The sequence below is a fragment of the Schistosoma mansoni genome, chromosome 1 (genome assembly GCF_000237925.1).
Source record: "Schistosoma mansoni strain Puerto Rico chromosome 1, complete genome".
Classification (NCBI taxonomy): Eukaryota; Metazoa; Platyhelminthes; class Trematoda; order Strigeidida; family Schistosomatidae; genus Schistosoma; species Schistosoma mansoni.
This window is the reverse complement of record NC_031495.1, coordinates 19,310,104-19,327,513: the sequence shown is the minus strand read 5'-3', so window position 1 is coordinate 19,327,513 and position 17,410 is coordinate 19,310,104. Positions and strand designations below refer to the sequence as shown.

Here is a 17,410-nt window from a genome sequence, read left to right as displayed (position 1 = left end):
CACCTTCCACATTCACACTTTAAATCTTATTTGCATTTCTAAATCTCCATTTAAACCATTAAACTAAATCAACTAATCTGAATAATTGTTATAGCACTTAGCCTGGGAAATTGTTCCCGTCTAATAAAATACACAAAAGTATATTTCTTCATGTACTGTTAATTTTTTATTGTTGGAATTCCTGACATTCAAATATTACGCATGTCTGTTAACGATCAAAATTTTCCACTATGACCTTCAACAGTGAATTTGATTGGCGAATTATTTTGTTATGGACATATATGTGTTAATGTGACTGGTTGTAATTTTTTTAACAAATAAGAAGTCCATTTATAAACCTCAAATCGTGACCAAACTAATCGTCTAAAACCTATATAACCATCTTTTATCAGATTTGTGAACGCAAACTGTTCGTAATTTTAAAAAAAACGTTGAATAACCGTCCCACCAATGGGTGGCATACTCTGTAAAAATGGAGTCTTATTTTGGAAAACTTTATCGGTTGATTTGAATGACCCTACATTTAAGTCAGATATGGATCTTGTAGAGTGTGGTTCAGGAAAACTTCATGCATCGATTGATAAGGTAAATATAAATATCATAATTTGTGAATAAAATGTTTTCATCTGGACGTATAATAGAAATTTAGTATATTTGTGATTTAAGTTTCATTTCCATATTCATTTTCATTTTCGTTGAACCATCAGAGTACAAATTCAAAAAATACTCTAATTAAATTGTTTGTTAAGTGATATGACATTAAGTTCAGAATTTAAGTGTGTTCATGAAAAAATTTCACTAATTGTAAAACTTACTATTTAAATCAGCTACCATCGTCTGAACAAGAACTGAAAAACACATTCTGAAGATGCACAAAGATCTGAATTATCAACGTTTAACTCATCAATAGGAGTGCTGCTTTCTTGTTTGGGTTGTGTCATAGGAACAGGAAATATATGGCGATTTCCGCGTATTATTGCCACAGCCAGTTATTCGCAAGGTCAGTTGCTTTTTTTAGTTCTATATTCATATTTTCAAATACATCTGACCAATATTTTTAAATACATAATTTGGTTGTAAAATTCTACACAGAGAATATCATTGGCTACAACCGATTAAAGACTGGATTAATTTATCATCTTAAAAATCAGTACTTTGATTTTCCTTGTTGGCGTTAAGCATCATAGATTTGTCTAGTTTCAAGAAGTTTGCTAAACATCTAGTCTATCTAGAACCCGTTGAAATATATTGGTATGATGATAAAAGTTAGCTAATTAAATAGTATGTAGGGTAAGTATATTCTATATAAGATATTAAGGCTTGGTATTATTTTACACTGACATTTTACTGAAGTAAAACTAAAGTATCTAATCAATCAGCATTATTTAAATTATCCATAAAATAAATGACTACATCAATAAATGAATTTATTGTGTATATGCATATAATACACTAGATCTCATTATCTGGTACATTAAGGACTATCGTCCAATCTAAAGGTTATATTCTGGTGAATTTGAATTTTGAGGTTTATTGTTCTAAACTCAACTTGATAATTTTGTCAGAAAATGCATCACTGTTGTATAAAACAAATTTGACTCACCAATGTTTATTTTTCTATATACAGAATGATATGCATATAATATCAGGCAAGAATGAACAGTTTAGATAAAATTGATTCAATGGGAATTCTCCCTTTAAATTTAGTGTAACCCAAATAATTTGAAATAAACACTTAATTATTTTACACCGATTTCACTGATAATGATACACTAAAGTTTTCAAATCATTTGTGAAAGGGAATTCATGCTAACGTTTTTTAATAACATTCGAGTCATGTTTTTCTCTAGTAAGTATTGAGATTTTGGAAATGTACATATGAGTATGGTAACTAAATCAAAAAAGTGAGGTCATTGACCTGATTATCAATGAAAGTTATGTTAAAAATTGAAGTTATTGTTTATATGGCTGATAAATAATTTTATTTGTAAAAGGTAGATATATTTAAAAATTTGCTTTTAAGGTACTATTGAGGTATTACTCAACCAAAATGTTTCAATAGTGATCACTGGATATGTTATCGGTTTTCTAATCATTTTAGGAAGTTTAACATTTCTCATTGCTTGGGCAATGTCATTATTTGTTTGGTCTCTACCATTAAGTATTGTTGAATATACACTGGGTCGATTTACTCGAACATCTCCACTTGGTGCATTTCACAGATTTTTGGGCAATAAATTGGTATGGTTAGGAGGATGGATTGTTGCTGTAACTTATATGATCACGTAAGTAGAATTCTGAGTAAATTACGACACAACAAAAATGCTCTAAGTCGTCGAATTTCAAAGAAATGAATCTTTCTCTACTACTGCATCTTAAATGAACAAAAGTCAGGTAGTGAAAACTGAATACAGGTAGTTTTATTTTTTTATTCATGTCACACTTTTAATTTCAGTTACATTTAGTTGGAAGTTTCAAAAGCTATCCCGATAAGGATTGTAATATGTGTATTTGAAATACATATATAAGATAATCTTGTGTTACAAATTTTAATTACAGCTTGTGATCTGTAGGACAACTGTTCCTCATAAGTAAATGATACTTTACTAACTTTCTAGCTAAATACTCAGAGTTCACCTAAAGTTACATTATGAGCGTTCAGTTGTCTCTTATCATCAATATGTTTCTTTATCAATCTAATGCAAAACAGACTAGTTTTCATGTTCAGAAATAGTCAACTAATAAATTGTGTTATCCATAATGGAATCAGATTACTACTACTCTAGTTGTAGTTACTCTAAACAATCAAAAGAACTATTTGTAGTTTACAAAGCGTTTAAATGTCCATAAGTATCACACTTTATTGGGAAGTAATATTGAATTTACTCAATAGTGAATGAGGAAAATACTCAGTAATTCTATTTTTCTGTTATTACTCATGTATATATATATATATATTGCTTTCATGTTAGGTGTTAGTTGTAGCTTATTATTCTTATGTAATAATTTGAGCCCATACTCACTAATGTATTTTATTTTATTTTAAATTTTAGCGCTTACTTTTCAGTCATTGTTGGTTGGTGTTTATACTATTTCTATAAATCTTGTGCATTGTCAAGTTTACCGAGAGATGTAGAAACAAGCATTAAAATTTTCAATGAATTCGCACAGGTAAGTGCTCTTATTATGGTGTAATTTTTTAAAGTTATTCAGTAGTTTTGCAATATTGGGGTAATAATGGTGATAATGAGCAATTTTTGATGTAAACCGAAGCGTTTTACTCAGAAACAATGAAATAATTTGTTTATCTACTGATCTATAAGAGTTTAGACTTGGTTTACAGTACAGATTGAAAACTATTTAAGAGATATTACTAACCATTAGGATTCAAGTGGGTATTTTATCCCAAATATAGACCACCCTGTTGCTTGTGCCACAACCTAAGGTAGACCTGAAAACACAATTTTAAGGTCTTGACGTGACTGCAAATCACTGAGTCTTTTAGCTGGATTGTTCACCTTACCACCTTACTTAATAACATTATGCAAGCGATTTGACAGTTTGAAGTGAGATTTTTATTATACAGTACACAGTAAACCTAGGCACTATCAGTACTGAATTGAAGTTCAACAGATGGATTAGTTAAGAGAAATTCATGGAAATTTTTAAAATTGAGTAGCTAACATCATGGAATGATATTTAGTTGATAAAAGTGGTGATAGCCAAGATGCTCTCGATAACCACCAGGAATCGGAAACTAGAAAATTCTTTCTCCGAACTACAGATCTCGTATCCAATGTTTTACATGTTTACCTTTCATCAACTTGTAATATCTCAATCATCTCCCAATGTACTTGTTCACGCACGACTTGAGTGAACTCCACTGATCACGGTTTGTCATTAGAACGTTGATGCGTACTGATGAGGAGTTCAATCCTGAGACGAGACATCTGCTCACTGCTTCTTAGTTTACAGTGGTCATTTAACTAAAGCTAGCTTATGATGTTAACTTTGAAACAGTTTAGTTTGCTGTTGATAACTTATTAGAATGTTCAATCACAGAAACTACTTAAAATGTGCACTTTGAAGTCTAATGAAATTCCGTTCTTGCTGTAGTTGTTTCAGTGAAATTAGTGTTGCTTACAACTGTAAATGCAAGAGACTTCTCGAGGTATCATACAGTAGATGATTGAAGTCATTTATAAAACAATTAATGACAATTAACACACATATCCATAATCTAGACTGTTTCATTTTTTTACGTTATAATGAATCAACATTTCCCTCCGTATAATACCTAACTTTTCAGTTCAATGATTGTTATTGAAATACCTAAATATTTCATCTAAATCTCAATTGGTTGTTAAGATGGGTGAAAAGCCATCAATAGTGCACAGTTTATCTGCATGATTAATAATATACAGATCTTCAATAAAAAGGCTGCTAGTAATTATTTTTTAGTCAGACAAAGGCAATTTTGTCTTTTCTTTTCTACTTGTTCTTTTATGCAGGAATCTTACTGGCCTGTGTTAACTCATACATTATCTGTTGTTATTGTTGGTGGATGTATATTTGGCGGTATAAAATGGATTGAAAAAGCCAATATGGTATTAGTACCTATGTTGTTAGGTATACTAATTTTCACATTCGGATGGTCATTAACAAGAAAATATTCAGAAGTTGGTATTACATTTTTATTTACACCATACTGGGGTTAGTTTCACAATATATTTTATAAAATTCAGTGTTTGATACATTAAACTTTTTGTTGGGGATTTTCATCATAGATTAGTGTCACTTATAGAATCATTTGAAATAATAAGGTACTAAACTGGTGCTTTACTCTAAGGTTGGACTCCTGGGCATGATATATAAATACACAAACTTGTGATTAAAGTCAGATCCTTTCTTCGATCATACTGATTGTGATATGATTTAGCATTTGAGACTAAGTTCACTCATTTTACATAATTAACTTTATTCACTTTTCAATACAATCCTTTTTACTTCACCTATTCATATCAAAATGTTGAATTTATATGCACTGTCTCATTAAAGAAAAGTTGTTTAACATAAAGTCATATTAAAGTACACTTTTGACATTATCAATGAATGTTTACTACTTAAAACATAACTTTCCGTATAAATCCAAAATAAATCACATTCATTTTTGGTAACTAAACGATAATTCTCAAAATTAGCATCGTTTCATGAAAAAACAGTCTTTGAGGAAAAAATGAATTTCTTATCGAGATCTTCTATCATTAGATTGATGTTATTACCACACACACACACACCAAATAAATTTTCTGCAAAACCTTTATTTCATTTAGTGTAGCATCTTTTAAATCTAAAAACTGTAAATTGTAACCTTAGGTATTTTTTTTTTAAATCACCAACATGTTCTTTTAAGCATATCGACAAATAAACTAATAAGGCTAATACATTGTTAAATTCTATATACTACATTATTAAAAACTCTCTATTGGAATATAATTTAAGATATGATGAAATATTGCACAGAGTTGCATTGGTCTAAGATGTCATATTTGACAGTAGTACAAAAACAAAAAAATATCAGAAAGAGGTTTTGTGGATATTATGGTAATTTAATAATTGAGTTTATTAGTCAATTGAAACTAGACCAACATGTAACGATGTTGAAAGAATCAGAAGAAGGTAATACATCAAAATAAATAAACATTTACACTATTTCTTAATATCGATTTCAGTCATCATTTTGCTGAGTATAGAAAAATGGTGTACTTTAAAAATCTATGGAATGATTAAAATAATCAGTGTATTATTGTAAAATACAGGTTATATTTTTCATTAATTGGTCATCCAAAGAAAGAGGAGAAAATGGGCAGTTTGTTACATAAACCCAGTGGACTAGTTTAAATTTTGATCCCAGTCTTATAATAAACTTTAACCAAGTTTGAAAATTGAAAAATAGAATGTTCATCTATCAATCTCTTAATACAATTTCCTTATTATGATTGTCCATTTTGTAGAACATAAGCTCAATAAAATAAATAACATACTTATGTTATTGTAACTTTTGTATTCATAAAATAAGTAATCATATATCTCGTCAAATAAGTAACTAAAATTTATTAAACGATGTTGTTTAATTTTGTATTTTTATAGGTAGCATGTTTACTCCTAGTTTATGGGTTGCTGCTGCTAGTCAAAATGCATTCGATACTGGCGCAGCTATGGCTTTATTCATTTCATATTCATCATATTTTAGTCGGAAAAATGGTGCTGTACGCCTCGGTACCATGATTCCAATATGTAACAATATGGTCAGGTGAGGCATTTAGTTTTGTTTTGATAATCACATAAGGTTGTGGTTGTGAACACGGTGATTAAGTTACTTCAATTTTAAGGTAGAAAACAATAAAATACAGGCATTTGGATAGTTACAGGTCAACCATACTGAATGATTGAATAAGGATAATAGATAACAACTTGTAAGTGATAAATGCTGGTAAGAAAAATCGAAAAGAACAACGGAAATAATTGACCGATACAAAATTCGTCATGATTGTGAAGATCAATTCGATATCACTATCCTTGAAGGATGTTAACACCCTTGTTATTCAGTCCCTATTGAGAAAAATAGACAAAGATTTCTAAAAATCCACATGATGCAATTCATTCGTTATTCGAATTAAATTACTGTTATTGCAGTTATCAATTAATTTGAATGAATTCCTTGTCTGCATCACGTACCTGTTTTGGTAAGAAACAAAGCAATAGTTCATGAAGAAGAGGGAAGGAAAAATAACAGACTAGACTGAAGATTAACAATGATGCCGTTATGTGGACAGACATGTAAAGTGCCAATGGACAACAATAACAAATCAAAATGACTGGAACGATTTTACTTTTTATTATTTTCAAATATTTGTTTTGTGACCAACCATCACCCAAGAGAGATTTAAAAACATAAACATATAATATCCTTTATCGTATGTCTTTTAAGCTTGATTATATTAGAAAGTAGTAATTGATGCCTGATATTGAATTAAAATATGGGAACGGAACAACACAATTCAATGAACACCAATTGGTGAAATATAAAGTATATGTAAGAAAAAGCAAGTATTTAACCAAACTAACAAAAATCGGTTCTACATAGAACTGTAGTAGTATTCTCTAGACTGTAAGGACGACTAAATTACCACAGTGATGTTAGTCACTTACATAATAGTAATTACAATATCTTGAAATAGTTAAAAGATAATGGTCATAACTTAAAAATAAAATGGTCAGGTGAGAAGTATTGTTAAATTACAGTGCTTATTAGATAAATACCTAGCTAGTAGGGATTAAGTAGAATACTGATGCAAAAATACATCAGGATTGAAAATAAACCTTACGAATACACTGAACAGGTGGCTAATGCAGCAAACAATGATTAAATGGTGATCGAAAATGATTTCTATATTGTATGAAGAATAGTAAGGTATATGATCGAATTGATTGACAAACAGATTTGTTTAACATTGCAATTATTATAATCATATAATCGTTTGATACTTTATCATTCAATCAGTTAGTGTTTCCTTTATTTGGATTCATCTCTATACGCTATGTTGTTGTTGCATCCTGTTCCTCCTCCTTCTCCTAGTTCAATCAGCCAGTGAAGTTATTCTGGTTGTTATCTGCATGGTTCTCCACGTATCCGTGCATCATATTTAGTCTTCCAGTAAAAAATATAATAACATCACTTTGATGCCGTAAGTTTCACTCCGTTTTGGAGTGAATACAATACTATACTATTCCATTAAATCAATTTTCGCTTATTACACAAATTCACCGTAGTTCACTTCAACATCTAGATTAGGCCACCAATATTAATAAGAAAGCATCGTTAGGTTTACAATCTAAAATAAATAGCATTAGATTATAATACCTTATCACTAGTTAATTTAAAATAATAATCATACTACTACATCAGAAATGTTAAAACGATATCTTCAACAATAATTTTTCATTCCAAATATATCTTCTCTCAAATTAACTACAACATCTATGGAATTTCCATCAAGAAAAGACAACAACTTTCTATAGGTTGATTACTCTTCGAATCATCTAGAAAACAAAAATGACATCATCATCATCATCAAACTCAATATACAGTCAAACCAAAAGAAACTTTCAAAAATACATTATACTACTTTCTATTACAATTCCTTTTTTTAAAAAACAAAGAAAAATTATTAAATATTGTGCATGAATTAAATTTAGAAATAAGATTTATGTTTCCTAATAAAAGTAACATATGGGGAATTTGTGTGCTTATTATTATTATTATTATTATTACATTTTTATTCATCTAATTACCATATACAAATGTTTTCTTTATTTATATATACGTATATATATTGTCATTTCAATTACAAGCAATTTCATTAAATCTCTATGAAAGGCAGTGGTGAATTAACGTTTATTTTTAATGTAACGTAATCTCTGTCAACTCATATTAAAGATGTATGAGCATTGTTGCTGAAATGGATAGTTACACATTAAAATGATTAGTATTACTTATGTCATGATATTCTTTACCAATTAGAATGTTTATTGAAATTGTCTTATCTGAAGTATTAGATCTTAATAAATATAACAGTAAAGAGAAGTTTAATTGGAATGAGAAATGTAAGCTAAAGTTAAATTTCTCATCTCAATAATAAATTAGTGTATCAAATTATTTTGAAGGATAGTCATACCTCTTAGATCATCTTCAAGGAAAAAGTAACTCATTACATTCAACATGATAAATTAATTTAGTTCCAATTCATCTGTGAACAATATTAATTATCAAACCATCATACCAATAAATGATTAAAAAAATACCAGTTCTAATGAAATTAACTGCTTGTTACAAAAAAATTCGAGGGGTTTTCTATTGATCAAAGGATTTTTGAGGATTTTATTCTTATGTTGTACCATCACATATCATAGTCAACTTATTTTAGAACATACTTGAGTTCTGTCCTTTGCAAAGTAAACAGTTAGTAGAAGTACTGTTCAGCATTTACAGTAAGTTGACAAGTTGAAATTTAAGTACACCATATAAAATTACTGTTCAGTGTGATATAATTAAGGTAGCAATCTATAAATTGCAAAACTTTCACAGATTTATTCATGTACTTCTTACTAAGCTAGTTATCAGAGTAACTATTAGTGATAGAGCATTGAATACTATTTTCATTGCCTATAGAAAAGATAGCCTTGAAATACTTAACTACTGATTTTAATTATTGATCTCTTATATAAATTTAAACTGGAACAACTTATGTCAGTCACATCTTGGATGAATATTTGATAAAAACCCATATTATCTTCTTAAATATGACCATGATTATATCACTATATTACTCTGTAAGATAAGCTTTTTATCCATTTTCTTCAATGTAATTTGTATAAATGTTTGTTGAGTAACTCTATTAAACGGTAAACATTACTTTTAACTTGAATTTTTTGATAGTTTTTAAAAACTGTTGATGTAATTATTGATTCCTCTTTTCCATGAAATGTTTCCAGTTTACTCTGTGCGCTAACAATTTTCTCAACTGTCTTCTCAACTTTAATACAAACATCACCAACACTAACACGTTCTGGCATCTTGAAAATAATGCAATCAAATGGACCTGGTAGCACAGGTCTCACATTTACCTGGTAATTAATATACGATTATTTTTGTATACATATTGAGCTATCAGTTTAGTTTTATCCTTGATTGTAAGTGTTTCTGTTTTTTTTTTCAGTAATTCGATTGCACAATATACAAAATAACGATTCTAAATGTACTAAGTTTGTTAATTGGCGTCAAATCGTTTTATTAATTTCAAAATTTAATTCCAATAATATTAATAATATTAGGCATTATAACGTTACTAAATATATAAATTATTTATTTACTAAAGGATCCCTGTCCTATTCGCCTATGTTGGTGGTTTGGGAAGAGTTCTATGTTCATTGTTCTTCTTATGTCTCTCCTTCGCGGGGATTACTTCATTAATTGGTCATGTCCAATTGACAGTTGTAACAGCTAAGGACTTGGGTTGTAAGTTTGAAAAACTCTTTCATCTTGTTATCTCTTCCGAATATTTCAAATTATAGCCTTAAAATAATTAAGTAAAAATCATGATCATGTAGTCAATAATTAGATTCCAATAAATAAAGCGACATAGCTCTAATCATGAAGATGATAAGTATAGTGATTCATGATAAATACTTCAAATCTACATAATCGGTATAATCTAATCATCGCTAAAGACTAATGAACATTTTCCGGTTACTAATCAGTGATTATTTACTGGAGTCAGATTTCGGATCACTAAAATTAACTGATATGAATGTGTTCATAACCGAAGTAGCTCAATGTTAACGTCTCCGGCTGTAACAGAGGTTCTCATTTTAAAAGATTTGCGAGTTTCTCTTCAAGATTGAAAACGATTTTTGCTGAAATTAGTTAAAAGCTGACGATTCCTATATAATTGGATTACTGACCAATTATTTTGACATGGTTTCGAAATTGTCAACACTGTGTACATATATGTAATCGAGTCTAGGATGGTGCATTTTTGAAAAGTTCCATTCTATTATGACACCCATTTCTAATGCTTTCTGATTTTCCAATTGGTCCCCAATGACCTTAGTCATTGGTGAAAATAACTTTCAGAACGAATGAAATTTCCATTACACTAGTGAATAGTTATTTTCATTAAAACCGTTCAAAAATAGTGAATAAATAATTGTTTCTTATAAATAAAATCTATCTAATAAATTGGCCTTATATTCTCTCTCTCCGTCTCTCCATTATTCATTCAAAATATCAAGTTGATTAAGTTCATTTTCTTTGTTTACCAAGTGCTTCACAAAATGTAGATTATTTACTTGATGGCTAAATGGTTGATTTAAAAAAATTTTCTTCTAATCAGTCGTTTTTTAAACGTTATACATTATAAGTTACTTATGAATTGTGTTTATAACTGTTCTTTGATTAATGTCTATAAATGTAGAGAAGGCATTCGTACTGTGACTTTTTATCTTTATTATAGTAAGTCATAGAAAAGCTGCATTTGCTGGTTTATTCCTCACTCTTGTATTTGGTATGCCTTCTGCTATTAGCATAAACGTTCTTACGAATCAGGTAGGTTTTATATTCAGCTATTGTTTTAGCTTTTCGAAAAAGATTTTCCTCTTGTGATTTTGTGTTTGTTCATATGATTACGGTAATATACCCACCACTCAAATAAATTTTCGTGTATTGTGTGTATTTTTGGGACGGTTTCCAGTAGTGAGCTATTTTAGACACGAATCCGTTTCTGTAAACACTTAATATCTTCAACAAATATGATATGTACCTAGTATCAGTAAGATTTTTCCTGAGCTCCACTGCTATATATTAGGATTTGTTAGATTATGAATACTACCCCAGAGTTTTCAAGGACTGCATGATGTTGACAAATAATGAGTGGAGCTAACCTCCAGATTTTAAACGACATCATCTTTCTTCTCCATCGACACAAAAGGTACTTCAAGCTAATAGGTAAGAGTTACGTGTCGATTTACTTAGATAAAAATCAAATATGACTCAGGCAGAACACTTCAAGTTGACTTCCATTAGTGACAGTTCAAATTCAAAAAGAGTGCGATCTGGTATATGTTAACCAATAAAGATTTGATTTAACTTACACAGTCTCCAAATTTAGTTCCAGAACGATAAGTTAGGGGCGGCCAAACCAAAACGTGGCATCAGTGCTTGAAGTCACTAACTTCTGGTCTAAGTCATGCTGGTGGATGCATACTACTTTGTTGGAGTCCGCGCAAATACCATAACCAGTGGTTAGAGACTCTGGGTGAAACGGCTTAGAATCGGTAACAATGATATAGGCGTATACACTCTTTGTCTTCCCTTAAACCATGAGATTAAAATTACTTTATGCCTTTCTTTCTATAAACTAATTCTTTCTTTCTGTAATACATCCTTATACACACTTTTTCTTTCATTTATTACTGCCATTGAAGTAACTACTTCTGTGAATCTTGTTGTGCTAATGTGGTGTGGCAATTTGGACCGATGCATATATGTGTCTGGTCCTATGTTGTAGCTGACTGACTGACTGAAAATACATTTCAAGTTAGGGTGTGGGCATGTCGGCTAAGTCTTCCAACGATCACCAGATAGTGAATTATAAAAATGTCTTCCACTTCGCCTTAATAACTTTCATTGGCACAAAAACTATGGACAGATTTTATTCTGCTGTTTAAATCAGTGCCTTTGAAAATAAATTTTGTTTGCTTCTAAAGTATTGGTCTTCCATCAACAAATCCAGCTAAATTAGTAGTTAGAAAGTATCAATGTACCAAGTAACGATGTGAATAAAATCTGGTATTTGAAATGTTCGGGATGCCTTTCTTACAACTAAGCACAAAATACTACTTTCTGACTAACTGCCACTGTTGTATAGTTAGATCTTGTTGTAGACAAAACAACTGATTCCCTCTTTATTAAATTACATCAGGTGTATCAGTGATAGGATCAAGCAGTTATTTGATACTTTCCCATAATTTTTGAAATATTGTAAGCCCAAAATTTTTTAATCAGTAAGCAATGATAATCTCGATTCTCTTCCTTAGCAACCAGTTATTATAAATCTTATTTACTGAATAAACGACACCAAATAAGGAAAATAGGCTAACATATTTTCAATAACCCTGAAAGTGAGAAGAAAATAACAGCGTTTTTAACAATAACAAAACTGGAAGATGATCGTCGTCTAGAAATTTCGAGCTGGTTAGGTTTAATTTCAAATCGCAACATATTTTAAAAAATATTAAGTAGTAAAAGCATCCTTAAGTTACATCCTGTCTAACTTGTGGGACAACAAAGTAAACAACATTAATGTTGGCATGCTTAACAGAAATACAAGTCTTCAAATAGGTCACTGATTTTTTCGCTTTACATGATTGAATATTTGTTAATAACACAAACTACAGTCTACCCTAGTGGTATTTTAGAACTACGGTTGAAAAGACTATAAAACAGTCAAACTAAAATGTCAATAATGTATAATATTATTAAAAACTACATTTATCATGCTCCTAACTCCGTTGAAGTGACGTAGATACTGAGTGGTAAATAATAATTTAAATTTCGCTTCAGAAGCACTTTAACAATGGTCGATTATGAGTGACTTTCTAATACTGTTAGCAACAATATCATGCAGACGTTTTTAAATATTTATGCTATTGATGGTATTTTGTAGGACAATGTTTGGGGTTTTGCACTTATGTTATCCGGTTTATCTATGGCTGGTCTAATATTGATTTATGGTCCAATGAAATATAGAAGGGTCATTGTGAATGATTTTGGAATCGATGATTGGAAACTTTCAGTTGTTTGGGTCTTTATGATAAGGTTTGTTAAACGTTATAATAATCTTGTCATTAAACGTTTAGTAATATCAAAAAGATTATGTATTTGAAAGCTAGTATACACAAACTTTTCTCATCAAGAATGTGGTTAATATTGCACAAAACTATGAGTGACTGAGTAAGCCATTTGATAAGTATTCAATTATTTAAGTAACGTTTATGGGTATTTAACTAATCGAAGTGTTAAAAGCCTGTTTTATCCTGGTTAAGGATTTCAGAACTGGACACCCACGATTCATTTGCATATAGAATTGAGAATGTACGGATACATATTGTGAAATCAGTTATGTAACAAAACAACGGCAGTTATCATTGCTAATGATGAATGTTAGTCACGACATGACATGAGTTAACTTCAGATTTAATTGTAGACCATTGTATTTCGATTCAGTACTTTCAACGCATCTAAATCAGCATAAGTATTTGGCTCGCTTTCATATAAGTTTTTCAGCTTATAATACTGAGATTGGAATTAGATCAAAACAGTTGTCTAATATTGTATAGTTTTCTAAAACCAACATCAGTCTGTGAACAAGAAAATGTTTTCTCAATATGAGATTTTAGGTTTACCATTATTATCAATCACAACTAACAAAAAAAGAAAACCTGTTAACAAATAGTGTACCACATGCTATGTGGTAGATTTTCAAAATTCTCAGATTAAATTAAAATACAAATAATAACCGAAGTAGTACAATGATAGTATAGAACGGATGTAAAGTAAAACCTAGTGTGTATAATATTATAAATAGTTTAGAAAAATATATGATTAATTCATTTAAACAAACGAAAGTTTTAAAAGAGAAATTTAGTAGAGAATTATCAACTAATTTCAATAGTTGAGATCATGAGTTAATTGAAGTTAGACCATCATGAAAAACTTGGAAACACTGTACAGCCGTTTCGTCCCATTGTTGGACTCCTCAGCAGTGCGCATCCACGATCTCGCCTCGCGAGATTCAAACCTAGGACCCATCAGTTTCGCGCGTGAACGCTTAACCTTTAGACTACTGAACCGGCATCCAACGGTGTTAATGTCCAACTTCAACCGATTCACGAAATTGAGCGACACATCCACCATTGTCTTCAGTGAGTTAGAATCTCACAACTCCACTGGTCACTGCTTCTCACTAGAACTCCACGAAATACCTTTTGATACCTCATGATCTCAACTATCGAAATTATTATGAAATTTTTAATGACAAAAAAATGCAGTGAAATATTTATAAAATCGATTTCTATCTATTATCAAGCTATATGCATGGTAAAGTTTATAAAACAATCAATCATTATAAGAAATTGGATAGAAATTATATTTTAGAAATATTTTTTTTCTTTTCTTTTTTCTTTTTGACAAAATTCTTAAAACTACAAAATACTTTTCATTGTTACATATTTTAATGATACGTCATAATCCCATAATGTAAGAAATGTTTTTAAAAAAAAACATATTTCAGCATTAAATTCAACCAAGAAAATGATTAATTAGTTTTGATCTTAATTTCCTTCTTAACTTGTATCATAGGAAAGAATCAGATACAGTTAGTTATATGATAAAAGAATATAAAAAGAATAGTTTGTCGCTATGTTTACTGAAAATAAAAAAAAACTGCTTGGAAAGAGATTCATATTTTAAGTACAAGGTTAATAAGCAACATATCGTTTGATGAAAGAGATACTCTATAAATTAAAGTTTATTTCATTTGGTGATAAAACTGAAACTGGATCTTTCAACTTTATGTATATCCAGTCACTGCTTACACGAAGGAGCAACAGTGGTTAACATTGAAAGAGAATAAAAGAAGAATGAGAATGCTCATGAGAAGAAACGTCAACAGTCTATGAAGTCCTTCACCGCAGAACTGTGTCTTGGAACTAATATGCATATAGACCATATTATTTTCTTACACTAACAATCAACTGAATGAATCCTAACTCAGTGATTTAAAGACATCAAACTCATTGCAGTAATTAAAATCCCTGCAATTAATTATGAATCTTGCGATCAGAGATGCAGATTGGTAAGGTGTTTTCAAATAGGACTAAATATTTGAACAGTGCTCCTTGATGTTCATTAGTTTCTCAGCTGATGTCAGTTTTTGACAAAAATCATAGTCAGAATAATATAAAGTTAAATCAAGACTATGAAATGAAAATTTATTTTCTGATGCTGATATGAGGACAACAAAATAATACATCACTACGAAGTGTTATAACCCAATCTTAACTACATCTCACACTGAACATGCTATTTTTATTTTTTAATCACAATTTTAAGCTTTCATAAGAAGTTCGTTATACAAAAGGAACTGAAAAGATTTAGTGGTAACTTTAAATTTATCACAATTTATTACAATCAACTATACCACTTCACTTAAATGTACACCAGAACATAAAAACACATCTGCGTTTCCAATTATAATGTAAACATACTCCTTAAATTATTTATTATTTTGAAAATCTAACTGGTCATAACGAAGCGTTTAATTTGTTTTTACAAAACAGTGTTTTGGTGCCTTTATCTGGAACCGGGTTGATTATTTGGTGGGCATATGATTTAATAAAATCTAATCCAAAATGGTATCAACTTACTTTGGATTCAATGACTACTACATTACTTGAGGTAAAACAAATACTGTTTCAAAATTCTGTTTAGTATTTTTTTTAAAGTGGAAGTTCTACTAAAAACGATGACAATTCTTATTCATAACTTACATCAGGAACTAAACGTAAGAGTGAGAACTGTTGTAAACCTGAGAATGCTTTCAAATACCCAAATAACTTGAGCAAAACACTTTCAAACAGTAAGTTGGGAAGAAAACGTTAGATCACCGATAGTGTTAAACGAATATTGAACATTGTCACAAACTGATTGAATCTTCACATTTGATCCATTGAACTCCAACTCATAAAAGTTGGAGAGCTAGAAGGTGTCAGGTTTACTAGTGCATGAAATCATATGTGCACATTGCTAAGATTACTCAATCCTAATCAACGTAGACCTCGGCAAATGTGTTTGCCTAAGTTGTCATGCTACATTAGCACGACGAGACGAAATTATTAAGACAAATAAAAAAGCAATCAAAATAACGTAGCGGCAACAATAATGTGAGAGATTGAAAATATGGTTCGATAAGGTAAGGAAAAAATATGAATGACGGAAAACTGAAACCCGATATTTAGAGGAAGATAAAGAAATGCATCTGAGCCAACGTAACTGATTCTTAGCCATATCACCAAGCATCTCCAACCACTGATAGGTATTATCGTATGGGCCCCAAATAGGTAATCTGCATCTAATAACAAGTCTCAAAACAACTGTTAAAGATTTCACGAATTGATTCCAAATTTTACTGCTGCCATCCCTAGTTTTCTTTCAACTTACACAAGCTAAAAATGCTAAGGCTTAAACAGCTATCTAGTATTCAGTTTTTTTCAATAATGTTTCAACTACTGTTTAAAAATATCTCAACTTATAGTACTTAATGATGGAAAATAACTTTGAAATATACAAATATCTGTAAAAATTATGGATACATTTTAAACAAATTATTAGCATAAACTGTTTTGATTGTTTTCTTTTTACTATCCCTTTTAGTGGTTCATTGTATTTCTCATTTTAATAACTGTAAACGCTATAGCAGTATGGCGTAATATTGATTTCTTTCATAAACATAAACAAAATGGTTATGATCCTCACAATCCAGATTATATACCAAAAGATGAATTGGAGTCATTTAATGAATTCTTTGTTGTATCCTCAGATAGTGTAAATATCAATCGAAATCAAATGAGAACACACTTGTAATTAGTATATTTATATATTGTCTCATAAATGTATTTGATTAACACAATCTAATTATTTCGCTTATACATATATATTATGTAGACATATATATACCCTATTTTAAATAAAATGAAAGTTTTTTTTTACCTTCCCTTTTTGTTTTAAATC

The 17,410-nt window shown here is 30.0% G+C and overlaps 1 protein-coding gene across 1 annotated transcript; it reads left to right on the top strand.

Moving 5' to 3' along the window:
- The first annotated feature begins 422 nt into the window (after positions 1 to 422).
- Positions 423 to 17,393, top strand: Smp_129900 (putative sodium-dependent neurotransmitter transporter). The gene is made up of 12 exons (XM_018793558.1): positions 423 to 585; positions 828 to 1,000; positions 2,102 to 2,285; positions 3,054 to 3,171; positions 4,512 to 4,713; positions 6,151 to 6,313; positions 9,556 to 9,690; positions 9,939 to 10,078; positions 11,076 to 11,167; positions 13,287 to 13,438; positions 15,961 to 16,078; positions 17,054 to 17,393. The coding sequence occupies exons 3-12, from the start codon at positions 2,131 to 2,133 to the stop codon at positions 17,261 to 17,263; spliced, it is 1,485 nt and encodes a 494-aa protein (XP_018648058.1). The 5' UTR covers positions 423 to 585; positions 828 to 1,000; positions 2,102 to 2,130; the 3' UTR covers positions 17,264 to 17,393.
- Positions 17,394 to 17,410: the final 17 nt, after the last annotated feature.